This window comes from Anopheles gambiae, chromosome 3 (genome assembly GCF_943734735.2).
Source record: "Anopheles gambiae chromosome 3, idAnoGambNW_F1_1, whole genome shotgun sequence".
Classification (NCBI taxonomy): domain Eukaryota; kingdom Metazoa; phylum Arthropoda; class Insecta; order Diptera; family Culicidae; genus Anopheles; species Anopheles gambiae.
The window spans coordinates 58,197,937-58,214,844 of NC_064602.1; the positions used below are offsets into that span (position 1 = coordinate 58,197,937).

General features: G+C 38.0%; 3 protein-coding genes across 5 annotated transcripts; 1 reads left to right on the plus strand and 2 right to left on the minus strand.

Annotated features, from left to right (window-relative positions):
- The first annotated feature begins 4 nt into the window (after nt 1-4).
- LOC5668067 (uncharacterized) lies at nt 5-14,614 on the plus strand. The gene is made up of 4 exons (XM_061657997.1): nt 5-518; nt 10,873-11,669; nt 11,743-11,989; nt 14,089-14,614. The coding sequence occupies exons 2-4, from the start codon at nt 10,891-10,893 to the stop codon at nt 14,299-14,301; spliced, it is 1,239 nt and encodes a 412-aa protein (XP_061513981.1). The 5' UTR covers nt 5-518; nt 10,873-10,890; the 3' UTR covers nt 14,302-14,614.
- Nucleotides 603-4,598, minus strand: LOC133393346 (BTB/POZ domain-containing protein 9). Of its 3 annotated transcripts, none has more exons than XM_061657994.1 (3): nt 3,565-4,598; nt 3,351-3,480; nt 603-1,982 (listed from the first exon to the last, which is right to left on the minus strand). In XM_061657994.1, the coding sequence occupies exons 2-3, from the start codon at nt 3,360-3,362 to the stop codon at nt 726-728; spliced, it is 1,269 nt and encodes a 422-aa protein (XP_061513978.1). In that variant the 5' UTR covers nt 3,363-3,480; nt 3,565-4,598; the 3' UTR covers nt 603-725. The 3 variants fall into 3 exon arrangements, with proteins under 3 accessions (XP_061513978.1, XP_061513980.1, XP_061513979.1); XM_061657996.1 differs by having other exon boundaries at nt 3,867-4,264; XM_061657995.1 differs by having other exon boundaries at nt 3,560-4,235.
- Nucleotides 13,248-16,764, minus strand: LOC1272665 (SET domain-containing protein SmydA-8). Its single transcript, XM_559081.4, has 7 exons — nt 16,264-16,764; nt 16,066-16,197; nt 15,432-15,987; nt 15,203-15,354; nt 15,013-15,107; nt 14,621-14,943; nt 13,248-14,539 (listed from the first exon to the last, which is right to left on the minus strand). Exons 1-7 carry the CDS (start codon nt 16,317-16,319, stop codon nt 14,318-14,320), a joined length of 1,536 nt encoding a protein of 511 aa, XP_559081.4. The 5' UTR covers nt 16,320-16,764; the 3' UTR covers nt 13,248-14,317.
- Between the last annotated feature and the right edge of the window lie 144 nt (nt 16,765-16,908).

Here is a 16,908-nt window from a genome sequence, read left to right on the forward strand (position 1 = left end):
CTGTATGTGTTTTGGCATGGACGTTTGTTTACATTTTTCAATATTAAATTTGAATGATTTCTATGTTATTATACATGTGAATAACTAGTAAATTATGAGTTGAATGTTCCCCCTGTAGGTGGATATTCATTTAAACTATGAAAATGCTTCATTTTCGAGACGAAAAGAAAGGCGTATTGCAGTGCATTATGACAGGTCTATAAGACATCGAACAGCTGACAGAGCACCTATCGAACAGAGTCGTGTTTGTTTGTCTCGTTCGATTGGTCCCAGAGCGCCGCCTTATTTGGGTATTTTCTATTTTTGTCATATTTTGTTTACATACTGTTGTACTTATTTACATTGCACGCACTGTACAGGAATATACAAACCTTGGTCCAATCGTAATGACGTTCATTTGTTTACATTTTATTTTGTTCCGTAGGTCGGAAGCGTCGTAGGCAAACAAATTCTAAAATCTGCGGTGCATGTTTTGAACACAATCTTAACGTTGTAATTCTTTCACTTCAAATTATATGGTAAGCATAATATAATATAATCTCATAGCATACATAAAGCTTTTTTCGGTCCAACGGAATGATAAAAGTAAAGGAATCGGTAAATATGCTTCAAAAACCAAATGCGTTGGTTTACAGTTTTATTTGAATCATTTTTGTGATTTGAATTATCAGTACTAGCGTATCAAATGCGACCATCTAGTGGAGATTAGCTACTTTGCGGAGAATTCACTTGTAAAGGTTGCAAACTATGCCATTGAGTATGCTGCCGGAATTTTGCAGATACATATTTTCACTAAAATTCACCATTAGCTGCTTGCACTTGCCGTACGCAGAAAGGATAGAGCGAGGATATTCGTAGCCTAGACTATCTGGGTCCCATTTAATACGGATAATGTATATCACATCCGGAAAGAAGACAATTTGTTCGGTCAAGCTCAGTTGCAGGCTATCATTGAATGCAACATCACAGATAAGGTGTTCCTTATGATAGATCTTCTTCCGATCATTGCTATGTTTAGAAGAAATTTCAACAGTTAGTTTTTCTGTGTACGTCTCCTGTCGCACTTCCGATACTTTTAGCTGCGGAAGAAGCCGACTGTTCAGGCTTAACGATTTTATCACGATAAATCGGTTCGTACTAATATTGGCTTCGAAGTCCATCTCATCCCCGATAATCAGTGGACTAACTGCTTTATAATGGATGCGATGTACAGGTATCCAACCTGTATTGTCGCCTGCAATAGGTGTAAAGTTGGTAAAACTGCATCCAACAATCGTGTCTTTCAATGTATCGGGTAATTCAATATCTTGCAGAACTGTTTTCATACTATCACTGTTGATTTCTAACCGATTTTGTTCGCACTCCGTAATACACCAGGCACGTATCATACATATTATATTATCCTTAACTTCAAAGTTATCTTCCAGTATCAGATCGACACAATTTTTCGATAGATGATGGCTTCTTTCCAGGATGATGTTACTCAAGCTCATTCCCGATGAAAAAAAGTGTTTCAACACACACATACATGAGTATATAATATCGTCCAAGTTCATCCTGTACGCTATGTCTAATATTTTCAGCACGTTGTTTGGTTTGATGTTTTTTCCGAAGTAATTGACGCATTTTTCGTGCAAGCTATCAATCATGTACTTTTCTGCGCAATAATACAGTTCCAACAGCTCCTCAATGTTTTGTATGCCATCAAAATCGACTGCTCCAACGTAGATGTAATCCAGCATGCGCTCAAAAACTCTGGAATTGATATCCGCTATTTGTACCGTCTGCATTTCGGCGAGTGCCCCGTAGAACATGGCTTCGAAAACTGGGCTCGCGGCTGACAGGATAAGCTTGTGGCAATGATAAACATCTTCATCTACGCTGAATGAACAATCGACTAGGTGTTTCTTTTTCCGCATCTCGTTGAACCGTTGCCCAAAATCAGTGTGTTGATTTTCCAACACTCCCTGTACGGATGCAGCCTGTAGGAACGAGATATCAAAAACAAAATCATTACCTAACAAACACTCATTTGTGGTTCATGTTCAACTCCTCATAACATCCCGCATGGGCAACCATCAATTGAAACGATAAATTCAGTATGCATTGATATAAAGTAATCGCAAGGCTTTAACTAATCATTCCCACCGTAAAACTGAAGTGGTTGAAAATCCGTGCCCCGCGTTCATGTAGACAAAAGGATCAGCGAAGATTAAACACCATTTCTGATTGTTGTCAACCCTTGAGCAGTGTTGCAAGTAGAAGAACCTCTGAGCACAAGTAAATATTTGCTTTATTATGAGCTCGCCTTCAACTCTATTCCAAATTAAACCTTTTGCAGTCCCAAGATTTTTAGAAGAGTCAAATACCCTTAATGAATTAATCGACATAAAAGTAAGCAAGGGAAGATAATTGAGGCCCGTTGGGTCGGCCTGGGTCTAATTACTGAATGGGTTAAGATTGTTATAACTATTCGCAATAGTAACGTACTAGCTAGCTGGAATAATCTATTAATTTATGGACATTTTTTGTATTTTGCATTATAAATACAAATTAACAGGGAAAAATAATTTATATATATTTATTATTGCTTGCCGTTAGGTGAATAAAAACTTTAACAAACAAAAAAAAATGATTGTCAAACTGGGAACGGGTTCGCCCATTGGCTACGTCCAAATAATGGATAAGCGTAGAACATATGAACGTGTATAAGCGAAACAACGAAGAATAGCTTTGGCAGGTCAATGTCCAATGATACCTAAGCGTAATCTACTTCTTTTTCTTGCTGCAGAGCAGATCAGGTTTAGTCGGTGTGCAGGTATTCGAACTGCCGTGCCTCCCATGTGCACGCGACCATTTCCAGAAGGTGATACAGTTCTTTTTTTTCTGTACGCAAACCCATCATCATTTGTTGTTGAAGGCACATGTACCCAGCCATATGCAGCCGTTCTCGTTATGGAAGTTATGTATTCAATATCTGTATCCACGAGCGGTAGCCATAACCTTGCCTTGATACACAGCAAAAAGCAAACACAGACACGCTGTGTAACGTATTCACGCAATCATGGACGAAGCGAGAGGAACCAAAACCTGTACAACTTGAACTTGAACTCCATTCCATCCAACGCTGATGCTCTGCACGTTGCGATCATCGCTAGTTTGTTCATTGATCCGGCGTCGCTTTTCGACGGGGGGAGCTTTACAGCTTCAAGGAGCCTGTGCTGGTTGTTTTAATTTTTTTACTGAACGGAAAACGTCTAGGTTTATACTTGGCTTTGAAATGATTGTTCTTCGTTTTTTCTTAACTTATTCTATAGGTTTTGTTGTTGTCGTTGTGTGGCAAGGCTTACCTGGGAACACATGTTGTCACGATGTTCAAGATGCTAAATGAATGGAGACAGTAGAACCCTTTGCTTACAACTTAACACAAACTTTTCGTTACGGCCGACGCTTCAATCTCCACCGCCATGCAAGCAGCAGCTACGCAGACAGAACGAGAAAAATCAATTGTTGTTCACAAACTTGGATTATGTAAGATTGTTACACCGCCAATAAGAACCTTGCCTCGTTAACACACCGTAGCACACTTATGTTACGATTTATATATTATAGCCAAGCCATAGCTTGGAAAACACAAACACAGCTTTGTTTAAGAATGAATGACCGCTGATAAACTGGGATGGGTAATTGTGGTTGTCTGATTCGTTTCGATTCTTGTTTTGTGTACGATAGAAAAATGCGACTCGCGAAGATGTTACATAGGATTCGTTCAACTCAATGTTGAAAGATTAAACTGTAGCGGATAGCACGTAATAACACAATTTTTGTTTTGCACACATCAAATAATCGACGGAACTGTATCCTACCCACGGCAGCAAACCAGCACAGACGCTTTGCAGCGCCGGGGATGCAGTGAAAATGATTTTATGTTTCTGCTTTCTGCTTGTACCGCGCTGACGACGCAAATACGACGTCGGCGCACTCTGCTGCCACGGTTGTTGGGGCTACTCTAAACAGAAATAATTCTACAGCACGCGCGTTAGAACCGCTGTGTGTGTTGGTAGGATTGCCGATGGTTTGATAGAACGAAGCGATATACCCGTGCATCGAGCCTACGCACACTAATAAAACCGAACGCACGCATACGTATAAGAGAATAACAGTGTAAAAGATATGTAACAGAGGTGTTGTAATATTGGATTGGAATAGTGGCAAAGTTGTGGCAAAATGCGTAATCACCAGCTGGTGAGCAATAAACTACGAGAATATTATTTGTCTCGCTAGTTGATGGTATCAAATCTGAATACGAACTGTAGCTCTTGTTTTGATCATGTTGCTATTTGCCACACTACTACATCTGGCTGATGTTTACGTTTTCGTTGCTGACCTACAAAGAGATTCAGACCGAAAATATGTAAATGTGTGTATAAATATTAACAGTGCTACTAATAGCATCAGCTAAAGCCATACAATCAAGGCATCACAAACACTCAAATGTAAAATTAAGCTCGAATCGTTTCTGATGGTGCAATTTAAATTATCTTTATTTTGGTTGCGCGCGTTTAAACGTCACGTGTAACGTAGTATGTGTGAAATCAGTACTATTGTTATCAGCTGTTTCTGCGACTATGTTTGCATTTGTGGATGTTACATTGCATAGAAAAAAAGTAAACAATTAAACAGTAACAATGTGCGTTTTTCATGACATCAACGTCTATCGAAAGCTATTGCACGATTAACGAAATTGATGAATAAGACAACATGTGGATGCAACAAATAAGTACATATTGGGTACAAGTGTTGGTTTAAAATAATTGTTTTGTTAAATTAAGAATTTAATATTTTTTCAAGAGAACTTTGGAGCTGGGTTCACAAACGAACTCATTTACCTACAGTAAAGAGACGAAAGAGGTTCTCACCAGATCCAAAGCCTTTATAACACTTACATTTGTGTTATTTATTTTTATATTTATATTATTCAACAGCAACATTCATAAAATAGAAAATAGCTATTTTAGCTATTTAGATAATCGTCAAACAATATTGAACGCATATATCGACTTGAAAGTTGGCTTCTGCCAACAATACAAGAAACTGGACATTTATTACAACAAAATGAATATGTAATTCAAATAGCCAAAACGAATATAAAGAGGGATACCACGTGTGATTCAAGTTATGAATCTGTAGCGGTTTTTCTATTGGCCTTATAATTTACAACAGTAGAACGTCGATTATCCGGGACGAATTAACCGGCGGGCGGCTTAACTGTTCGAATAAATCTGACAGCTGTTCAATCGAGGCGAACTTTAGCAGCGATAGTCAAGTTAGTAAACACATTCATAATATTATATTATTTATAATATAATTTGTGCAGCTTTCTAGTGTCTAGTGATATTTTAGAGTTTCATTTTCTGTTCTTGAACAGTTGTTAAATCTATAGTTATTGATTGGAATACTATTCTACTAATGAATTGTTGATTAATTCAAAATGAATTGTTAGTAAAATCAGTGCAATTTATATTGTTTATATGAGTTTGACATATCTTCGATCATTATCTGTGGAAATCGCTTAACCATGCAACTGTCCGGTCCCGAGCTGCCCGGATAATCGACGTTCTACTTTATATGAAAACATCAAAGCATAAGGGTGGTTGCAACGTTTATCCGATGCGATTTTATCAGATGAAATTTATATGAAATTTGACAGATAACGTCAGGCGTGCGATTTCGTCGTACGACGGAATCACTTTTTTTATTCCGTTGGATCGTCGCATTCGATTTTATCTGTCAATGTAATTATGTGATTAATCCCTTAGGCCGCTGCCAGACACAACGCAAAACCTTTGTAACGAAAAAATTGACAGATGAAATATAACACATTGTAACGCTCCTTTTTTCCGTCGACCGATTTCGATCCACCCATCTGCGAGTGAAATCCTCACGAAATTGTGGTTTTGTAGTAGCAAAAATCCAATTAAAAAATGAAATTAAACAAATCAAACTCAAGTATTCATGTTATACGCATCAAAGAAAACTCTTATTGAGGAATTATTTAGGAAAATAAAACTCACTTTTTGTTTGTCTACAAAAATAAAGGTTACTTTTCGGTTGTCAAACTTTTTCATTACGGTGGTTTTTTCGGTGTCTCTGGCAGCGGCATTAAAATTATTCAAATAATCGCAATATGAACTGAAATAACGTTTGACAGCAGCGTCCGATAAAATTGCATTGGATAAGCGCTTCCACCAGCCTAATCTCCCAGAACCATTGATCTGGTGGGAGTATCGATTGTAGGGGAGTGGTCGGTGTATCGAGAATGTGAGTTTCGGTTAGGTGGAAAATATACCGTCAGGATTTTTTGAGCAGGTTTGAGTTATAGGAATTAAGAGTAACAATCAAAAGGAATACGCGATTTTTAACCAACCTGTAAGGCAGAGGTGCCCAACCTGTAATCTGTGGTACAAATAGACATGGACCGCAACAGTTTTGATTTTTAGAGGTTGGTTAGAAGATATATTGATAATAGTATTTTGCTAACAAATTTTTCACACATTATAAATTTGTTCTTCTTTTGCTTATCAACCGTTGTCAGACCCTGTATTACTAAGGCTTCATCCATCGATTACGTAACACTAAAATTGCAAATTTTCAACCTAGTCTCCCTTAAGGTGCTGTCAGACACACCGAAAACCCACCGTAACGAAACAGTTGGACAACCGAAAAGTAATGCTTGTTATTGTAAACAAACAAAAAGTGAGTTTTGTTGTTCTCAATTTGGTAGAGAATAGCATGAATAGTTAAGCTTGATTTGTGTTAAATTGATGTTTGGCATTGCAGCAATTTCGTTAGGATTTTGCCCGCCGACGCGTGGACCAAAATCGTAGCGTTACAATGCGTTAAGGATACTAACATAGTAGCAACGCAATCAGCAATGTAACCGTTTAGAACAGTTTTTAGCCTGTGTGTATGCAATCCACAACGCATTGTGTTCTACATTGATTGCATTGCTTCAAATTGGTTGCCCATCTAGAACGGGAGACCAATGCAACATTACAATATTTTCAATGAAATTGGTGTACATTTCAACGCGTATGAGTGTTTAAACGCGTCAATTTGGCAAGTAATGTGGATCCTGTACATTAACGAAAAAAAACTACTTTAATTGTTAAATTATCAATGCGTTCTGATCAGTTACATTGCTATCGATTGGACACAGATCGGAGAAGCGTTATCAAAATTACATACATTCAGGGGCTGCAATTCGGCGTTGCTGATTGCATTGCTGATTGCGTTGCTACCGTCTAAAGGGCCTTTTACATTTCATCTGTTGATTTTTTCGTTACGATGGTTTTTTGGTGTGTCTGGCAGCGGTATAACCGTTGTCTGAATGACCAAATTTACATCTTTATCTCTACGACCGGCATACCCGGGTATCCCATACATTTCGTACGGTAAGTTATATTGTTTCATATGAGCACTTCAATAACTTTGACTGCATTGAGAATTGAAAATATGATACAATACAGCGCCTATCACAACTATATGGACAGTCGTTTTTCGCGATTTCCGGAAAATCCATAGGAGACAGATAAAAACAGTTGTACGAGTTGTGCAGAATACTATTTCACATCTTCGTATAATTTTTAAAAAATTTTAAACACATTTTTACACGACTTATGACGAAAAATGTTATGGTCGTACCATAACTATAAAGACACTTTGAAAAACAGGTTTTATGTGCTAACTAACGCATTTAAAAATCCTTCAAAAATATAAATAACATGTTCTAGAAAGGTTTAAAAGAAATACAGTTTTGAACGATTTCAAAAAGTGTTTTTATTGCTTATTTTAAGGTTTTATAAGTTTTATAAGAGTAATTATCAAAACAAAACAATATAAAAAAAATTAACAAAAATACATTTTCGCCTGTAATAATTGTTTTGAAAATGCGAACCGAAGTATGTATAAAGATTTTCAAAAAATTATTTTGAAATTGCCATGAGAACCTTATCAATTTTGTGAACAACGGCTCAAAACTGATCCGATCAAACAAAAGCGGCATAAAAACCTCAACAACGATATTTTAGCAGAATCTAAATAACTGCTGTTGTTACATACATAGTTAAGGAACATAATGCTAGCCTGTTATATTTTTCCTCCCACCACCAACTTCACCATCGATAGTGTTGTGTACAGAAACAGTGCAGTGTAACCGATGCTCGATGCTGTCGTGGAACTGACAATTCGCGAGAGAGAGAGAGAGAGAGAGAGAGAGAGAGAGAGGGAGAGAGAGAGAGAGAGAGAAAGAGAGAGAGAGAGAGAGATAGAGATAGAGAGAGATAGAGAGAGAGAGTTGTAGAGAGTTAAGACGTTAAGACGTTAAGACCCAGAAATTGCGGCTTTGGAAGATTTCTTGTACTGAAGACTAATAAAAATGTTACTGTTTGTGCATTGAAAGGAATTATGGAAGCATTTATTATGTATACATCACATTGCGAACAAATTTAGCACTGTTACTAGGAATTTGGGTTTCATTTCTTATATATCCCTCAAACTACGATCAAACATCAGCAATGTCGATAAAATGGCTCAGATTTTTTGAAACGGATCGGGTTTGAGAGGAATTGGATTAGAATTAATCCTAGTATTAAACCTGGTTGATAATCGTGCTTCGCTTTGAATTGCATGCCGTCTTCTGTGAATCGTATGCCATAACGATGAGTACCGCTAGATTGATTGAATTGTTTCCCGCTACTGCGGTGATCTCCTGGATGCGCTGGTATGATAATCTGCTTAAATGCTGCTACTTTATTCCTCTTACTTAGTACTGAATTTTGCTTCAACAGAGCGTATAGGCTCATCAGCGTGATCATTCATAGTCATCATTTAGTGTCGTTGGTAAAGGAGCTTGTGACTCCTCAGTCGATGCCAGAATGTCATGGCTTGTGTCTTTACTTTGTTTACGCCTATCTTCTACCCAGTAGCGTAATGTGGCAAGATGTTCAAAGATCGCTGGGTGCTACATCTTAGCTGTATTCAGCACTTCGTACTATACTGTAGGAGGACTATAGGAGCTTGTGGACGTGCCATTACCGTCATATTCTGGTTAACCTAAGTACGACGAAGGAGTACTGTGACGTAGTAGGAAAGCTGTTCATGAGAGGTGACTGTCTCAGCTACTAATTCCGGTCGACATCCGGAATACTGGAAGAAGGTGCACCGATCTTGGAGGTGCTTGAGGGTGCCTAACAGTTGCCTTGTTCTTTTGTCAGCTGGTGGATACGGAAGCGTGGAGAGGCATTTTGGGCTTGCTAAGTTCTCAGCTATCGCGGATCGACCTATCGCTGCTGGTTGGTTTCTTCTTCTTTGGCACAACTACCGTTGTCGGTCAAGGCCTGACTGTCCCCCTGGTGAAGTGAGCTTGGCTTTCGTTGACTTATTGTTACCATATTAGGTTAGTCAGTCCTACGTATGGAAGCACGGTCTATTCGGGGCTTGAACCCATTTTTGTCAAGTCGTACGAGTTGGCGACTGTACCACCAGACCGGTCCTAAATCTAGGACTATATTAATGTAACGACCATGAAAATGTGCATACATTATCTTAAACTTATGTTTTATCAGAAAATGTACTAAATCTTTTAAGTTTTTATCTATTTTTATGTTTTTTCATGAAATAAATACATGGTTATTCTCGTGCAATTTTAAAATGTTCGGGTAAGACGGACACCTGATATGGGAAAGATAGATACCATGAAGGGTAACATGGACACCTTTAGAAAACGTTAGAAATTGAAGAGGTGTATAGTATTTTAATATATTTCATTGATTTCTACGTCCAGGTACGTACATAAACCAATTCTGGGCCAGTTGCAACGACGGTTCATTCAGTCGTTAAATTAGGAATTGTAAGCGCCGCTTCTAACACCTCGAAGAATGCAGAATCTAAAGCATTATTGAAATATCGGGCACTAACAGCTGACGTTGCACCAGCTTACAGAACAACAGTCTAAAACTTTCCTTTAGGAAATTATTCCGCGGAAAGTCCATGACAAAAGCATGTTTGAGGGACATGTTAGTAGGTGAAGCCATTTTTTCCATTTAAGATTGAACTTTTTGATACTTGTAATACCATAGAATCTCTCATCTATTCCTGAACGATTTGATATAAATGCTTTCACCTTTTGTTTATTAAAATTGTCCAATTAGTGACTATAGATATCAGGTTTCGTGAAGATCCTCGCCAGCGTCGAGCGAGTAATATAATAACGAATGGCTACTATTTTGATCAGTGTTTCATTTCTCGCTTATTTCAATATTTTCTCTAGTTGCTGGATGGTTTATATCTTCGAAATACCCGTATTTAAGATGTTTAATGAGTTCTGCAAAATAAAAAAAATTGGTGTCCTTCATTCCCTACGACATAGTGTCCGTCTTTCCCGCTTTAGTGTCAGGATGTTTAAACCACCAGCAAGCGAGATTATTTTTTGTTTCATTCTCTCTTATTTCGCCGGTTTTTTGCTAAATAATCACGACATCTCATCCATGTAATAAAATTTCCGAAAATATAAACAATCCAAGTTACATAGCTTAAGATTGGCAGTATTCAAATTAGATCCACAAGGATGAGCACGATTGAAAATTTATTTATATAACCAATTTTCTATATATTATGAAAAAAAATGTTCTCAAATGTGTTGTTTTGCTTGCAGTTTGAATTGTTGAATTATTCGAAAATTACCTTTTTCATGCATTTATAAGAAGTGTCCATCTTACCCGCAGTGTCCGTCTTTACCTACCTTCCTCTAGAGATAAGACATTTAAGATACCAACTTAATACTAATATTCCATTTTTTATTTCATTTTGTAGGTTTTTCCACACTAAAATATGCAATCTTCCCGCCTTCCTTATTTCGTAACTCTTTTCATAGCAGTCGTTTTGCAATATTTACCAAATGAAAAAAGTACCTCAAAAAGACCATTGGAAAATGTATGTGACTACGACCGTAACATACTTTGTCCGGAATGCGTCTCAAGTGGCTTGGAGTGTAATAAATTTGATGATTTATTTACACTGCAGGATGATAATGTATTCAACATTATCAATAACATTTTCAATTCACACACTACTAGAATTGGTACAATTGTTCAGGAAAATAAATTAGCAGTGATGAAACATTTAAACCGTGATAACACTATCGAAAAATTGTTACAAGAATACTGTGACGCTTATTCGCTGACAAAACAAAACTGCCGTTGGGCACAGCACGATGGAAGTGTAGATCGAGCAAAAGAATTTATTACGACATCAATCCTTGATAGTGCAAGGGTTGAAGGATGCATCTTTTGTCCAGCCACAAACAATCGGCAAAGTTTGCAACGTTTTCTAAGCTTATTCGACTCGACTGATAATGAGCTGTGGAATTTGCTTGCTGTACGCACAAATGTAGAGCCGCTGCTCATCAAACTGTTAACTGTTAATTATCACGATGAGCCGCCGTTATATGTTCCAAAACTTTTGCACACATTTGGCTTCTCCATTATTGAAACCTATGAAGGAAAAACGTTGGAACATTATTACGATTTCCCGTTCGTGACTCGTATGCGCATTGCTGCTGAGCTCATCAGGGCAGCATTTAAGTTCACGGAAGGAATACACGGATTTCGGTAAGTGCAATCATTAGCCAAACTCAAACGAATTGGAATGTACGGCAGGAAATTAATGTATGTTTGGTACCAGTGTTTTTTTAACAGATATAAATCCAGATAACGTGGTAGTAAATCTTAAAAACGATAACAAGCAAGTGTACGTATCCATCGTCGATTTAGATAATGTCATTTTACTGGATAGCTGGGCGGAAGTATTTCTTACAAAAAATACGCATCACGTGCACAGTAAAATCGAATGCAACGGATGCTTTGCTTACGTCCAGGAAGATGTTTGCCGCTATCAAAATAGTGATTTGAATTTGTTTGCCACATGTCAGGTAAGTGTAAAAGACCCTTTTACTGCCAGCTACATTTTCGCTTATTATATTAGTGAAAGATAAATAAAAAGTCAGAACAAATTGAGTGATAAATATGTATCTTATATTTTTATAAAACAATCCCTTCTTTATTTAATTGGAATTAACGCACGTGCAGCCGGTTCAATTAGGCGTTATCCATCAATTACGTAACGCAAAAATTGTAAAATTTGGACCCCCTCTCCCTCTAGTGTAACAAACTGTAATTTGGCCCCCTCTCCCCCAAATTACGTAACGTAATCTACGTAAATTGCGTAGATAGACCCCCCTGATATAGCTTAATTTATTCAACAAAATCTGTTTTTTAATGAGTTTTTTTACTTTATTCTGGGATAATCACAATCTTTTAAATTAACCAAACAAAAAATAACATTATATTTTATGTAACGGAAAGTTGTCCCATGCAGCAATCAAATTCAAAAAGATTCTGATAATCGTACGCTCAACATCACGGTTTGCAATGTACTTGCATCACCATTAAATATTGTATCATCATCAAATTGATTATTCTATTTCACATAACAAGTGATGTTTAATAAGTTACGCATGTTCTACAAATTACGAACAAAATCGGTAATGTTAGCAAGAGTTTCGGCTGCATTTTCGATGTATTTATAAAATTACGACGATCATTGGCGAAAACAAAGTGTGGTCGTCGCAGTAACGGAATGCAACGTTCGTGATCGTGCAACGATCTTGTGTTAAGTTTTTCCGCTATGAAGTCACCAAGAAGAATTCTCATTTTAACTCATTTGTTTTTGAAAAAAAAAAATCATAAATTTTATTTTGCTTTGCGTAACAAAAGTTAAACTCCTCCTCTCCTCCGTGTAACAAATCGTAACGTTTGACGACATCTCTCCCCCCCCCCCTATTAGCGTTACATAATTGATGGATGACGCCTTAGATACTTCTCATGTTTGCTAATTTTTATGTTCATGTAATTATATTCTATTTTCTATTACATTTTTCATCTGTTTCAATTTTGTTTAATCATCCTTCATTTTTCTCTTTGATGTTCTCCGCCGTGGGTTTACCATACCAAAGAAGACGAATCTATTATGCAATGAAAAAAAAAGATTCCGCTCGATAAAAAGATTAAAAAATCATAATTAAAATATGTTATTTTTTTCCAACACAGTACTTACATTATATATTTGTTTTATGAATATTCTTTCCCAAGTGATTACCGCAGGTAAAAGAGGCTTTAATCCCTAGAAAGTTTGTTTTTTCGCAAAATAGCTTTGATTCGAAAAATAGCTTTTTTATTACTGTAATTAAAACACTCACGTTGAAAGGTTTTGTCAGACTGGGCTATCGGTTGAGTGACACTGAGTGTACTGGTGGTAAAACATACGATTCATTTCACGATCCGACCCTGTGTCCGGTACAAGACAACCGGAATTCGATTCCGACCCGTGGGTGGTGCAGTGATTTCGGTTCGATCCGAAAGAGCAGCAGATGAAAGCAAGAAAGCATAGGCGATTCTGACCCGTTGGTGCAGTGCATTGGGGTTGGCCCTTGAATCTACTTTGGACTGACTCGACCCGAAAGGCTCGGCTGCACCAACGAGTCGGAATCGCGTTTGCATTCTTGAACACCTACTGAACCTACTAGCACTTTACCGGTCGACCCGAACGACTCCGGTACGCTTACGGAAGACTCTGACTCGCACCAACATATTGCGCATACCCAATGCTGCGTAAGCAACAATGAGTCCGACTAAGCGCACCCGTTGCACTCACTGATTCATATTGTCTTGCATCCGTCTCCGAGTGAAATGAATCGTATGTCAAACCTCTACTAGAGTATACCACTGGACTTCTAAGATTTGTCTCGTCACTTTCCAATGTAAACACCATTAAACGTAGCGTTTTGAGTCAATATAACATCTCGCAAGCGATGAATAATGCTGTTTACTTTGGAAAATGACTCGGAAACCCCAGTATAGGTTTCTAAGTTTACTGACTGCTAAGGTAAAACTGCAGGTGTCTCCGCATTGTCACGTTACTGTTAAATGTTGTACGAATAATCTATTTTTTATGCATCATTTTTTATTTCAGTTACTGCTAGAAAATTTAAATGGACACTATGCTAAAGGATTGCTTCATTACGATCGTGATGCTGAAGCATTCCCAGTGCTTGGTGAAGCTTCAAAGATGCTACAAAATCTTCTGTCAGAGTGTGTTTACTGTCAACCACCGGATTGCCAAAACAGATCGCACATTTTGAAAGATATGCTTCACATCATAGATCAAACAATAATTCAATCGTAGCCGCTACACTGTGCTGTTATTTTTTACACTTTCCTACATTAATGTTACATTTTCCTCTAACTTGCCGATCTGTACGTTCGTCTTCTTCCATAGCTTGTACTTTTTGTATATATTCGCGAAGTTCTTTTAGCTCACACATGGCCTTTTTTGTTAGTTGACCTTCTGGCGTCGTACGATGCTCAAATACTAACATACCTATAGCTTCCTTTAAAGCAGCTTCTGACAGTTTCAGGCGTTCCTGCAGTAAAATAAGCAATGTATACATATTTAGAAGAGAATATTGAAACATTACAATAAAAACCCGAACACCCGATCATACCAGCAGTTCAGGAGTTTTGATCTCTCCTATGTCGTGGTTGCGGCGTGATAAATCAACTAATGCTGCATGATATTCATACAAAGCAATCCCCGTTAATCTTGATACACCCGGATCCAGTACGCGTAATATTTGCAGCATCTCTTCGCATAGTTCTAGCTTGCGTTTCAAGGCTTGACGAGGTACGTTGTGTATATCATAAGACATGCACATGTTCCGTAGCTCACCAGCAAGGCTTTGCTTTGCTTCTAGTACAAGAGAATGGTGTGGATTGAGCGTTTTTGAATGTTTTCCTATTACTTTCTCCAGGTTACGACTATCAAGAGCTGAAAGTATAGAAAATATATTATTATATTGTAATTCGCAAATAGGTCAATATCTTCTGTAGCTCATACCACAGCTGGAAATATCGTCTCTGGCCTCGCACATGATCTGATTGACATACTCCCTAGGCAGTTGATGGCCACACGTAAGACATTCCCATTTTGGTCTGGTTGGATAGCGTACGATAGGATGGTATAGCAATAAAAGCATAGAAAACCATTGAAAGTAAGCAACTACGCAGGATATTCACAATTAACTTACGTTTCTGTATGGAAAACACATAACCCATCGTCACAGGCCGTACATTTTAGTGAGCTTAAATGGGTGCCCAATTCGGTTGGATCGCTGCAGCGTGCACAATTACATATAAAGTATTTTCCTTTTCTAAGATGCGTTTGTCTTTCAAATGTGCTCTACAAAACATGGAAAACAAAAGAAAAAGGGATGCTTTAGTTTCTGTTGCCGATGCCCATTATCCGATCCAACTTACAAATAATACCCGAGTGTAGTTATAATATAACAATTCTCCTGCTTTGATGCCGATGGACGAATATAATCGCAGCTTAGACATTCCGTCAACGGCAATCAATGTGTTCGTTTGGCAATTGTGTGTCATGAGTGATGTTTTCGGATACAGCCCTCGAGCTAAATTATTCATCTGCACTCCCTGGCTGTCCATATTTCCGCGTATCTCGAACGTATTTACATCCAAAATGCCACATATACGCTGCAGTAGCTCTCCCGTAACTGTGAGATCGTCGATCTGTTGGAAATCCTTTTCATTCAACATCGGCTCAACCACGTACTGATTGTGGATGTGCCAAATTTCTGTATCCCTGCGACTTTCGAAATGCGATTCCATGGCCATCATCTCGTTATACTTGTCTCGATCACTACGATACAGCAGGAGACAGCGAAGTGGAGTAATGATATTGAAGTGATCGAAGAGAAAATTTTTGTTCAATTTTGAGGCTTGTTCATAAAAACTGCACTCCACTGGATCGTGTCGCGAACAGTCGCGGCATAGCGGCCCCTTTAAACACACTCTAGCATATACAAGAACAATAAGACGTGTGGATTTAATATTAGCTTTTCTCTCTACACACACTGTGTAGTATGCTTACCTGCATGTTCTCGACGCAGGCCCAAGGCATCCCAGGCAGCTAATATCAGCATCCCAGTAGGGTCCTACAACGATTGGATCTTCGGCCAATATAAGCTCACCTGGTTTGATATCCCGATTGGCGACCAGAAACCTACGAACGAAAATCTACCCTAGAACATAAACATTTACATGTGTGAGAAAAAAAGCATTTACTTGCCTGCCTAACTGATCACTTTTTCGTATTTCGCATATGTCCTCAAAATTGTTCGCCATGCTTGCCCGTGAAACAAGAAATACGTATTTTCACCCAAAAAAAACAAAGGTATGTAATGCGGTTTTTTTGCTACACGCTGCGGTAAAAAATGTTTCGTTCATATGTTTCGTTGCTGTTACTATTGCTCTACGCTTCAGGCGTAATAAGAAAACGCAACAGTAGGCCGTGATCGCGATTCACACGTGCTGCGACTGCGCATATTGTATGTTCTACAACCCAGCAGGTATTTATAGCTGACAGAAGGCACAAACATGCTATGACAAGATAGCAACCGCATTTGTCTTAACGGTCTCAATGTGACGATCTTAAAATTACCTGTATTTAAATTAAACAAACTGATCGAATAATTTTACAAGTAAATCAATAAAATGCATTGAGATGCCGAAAACAACTACAATGCAAAACTGACCATTGTACCAGAAAGTCACAAGAATTATACTTAAGTGTTAATAACCAGTGGTGGAAGGCCAAAAATCGGCTACCGGCAGGTAACAATAGCAAATTAAAGACAAATCAACGGAAATAAACGGAAATTACAATGACAGTTCCGCAAAGATCTACCCAGATACTCAAATCATCAACAAAAGT

Bases quoted from the DNA above. Each gene is read 5' to 3' on its own strand.
- LOC5668067 (XM_061657997.1), top strand. From the start codon at position 10,891: ATGCAATCTTCCCGCCTTCCTTATTTCGTAACTCTTTTCATAGCAGTC. The intron at 11,670-11,742 runs GTAAGTGCAATC...GTTTGGTACCAG, and splicing joins GAAGGAATACACGGATTTCG to TGTTTTTTTAACAGATATAA. The intron at 11,990-14,088 runs GTAAGTGTAAAA...TTTTTATTTCAG, and splicing joins ATTTGTTTGCCACATGTCAG to TTACTGCTAGAAAATTTAAA.
- LOC1272665 (XM_559081.4), bottom strand. From the start codon at position 16,319: ATGGCGAACAATTTTGAGGACATATGCGAAATACGAAAAAGTGATCAG. The intron at 16,198-16,263 runs GCAAGTAAATGC...TTTCGTTCGTAG, and splicing joins AAAAGTGATCAGTTAGGCAG to GTTTCTGGTCGCCAATCGGG. The intron at 14,944-15,012 runs GTATGAGCTACA...CTATACTTTCAG, and splicing joins AGACGATATTTCCAGCTGTG to CTCTTGATAGTCGTAACCTG.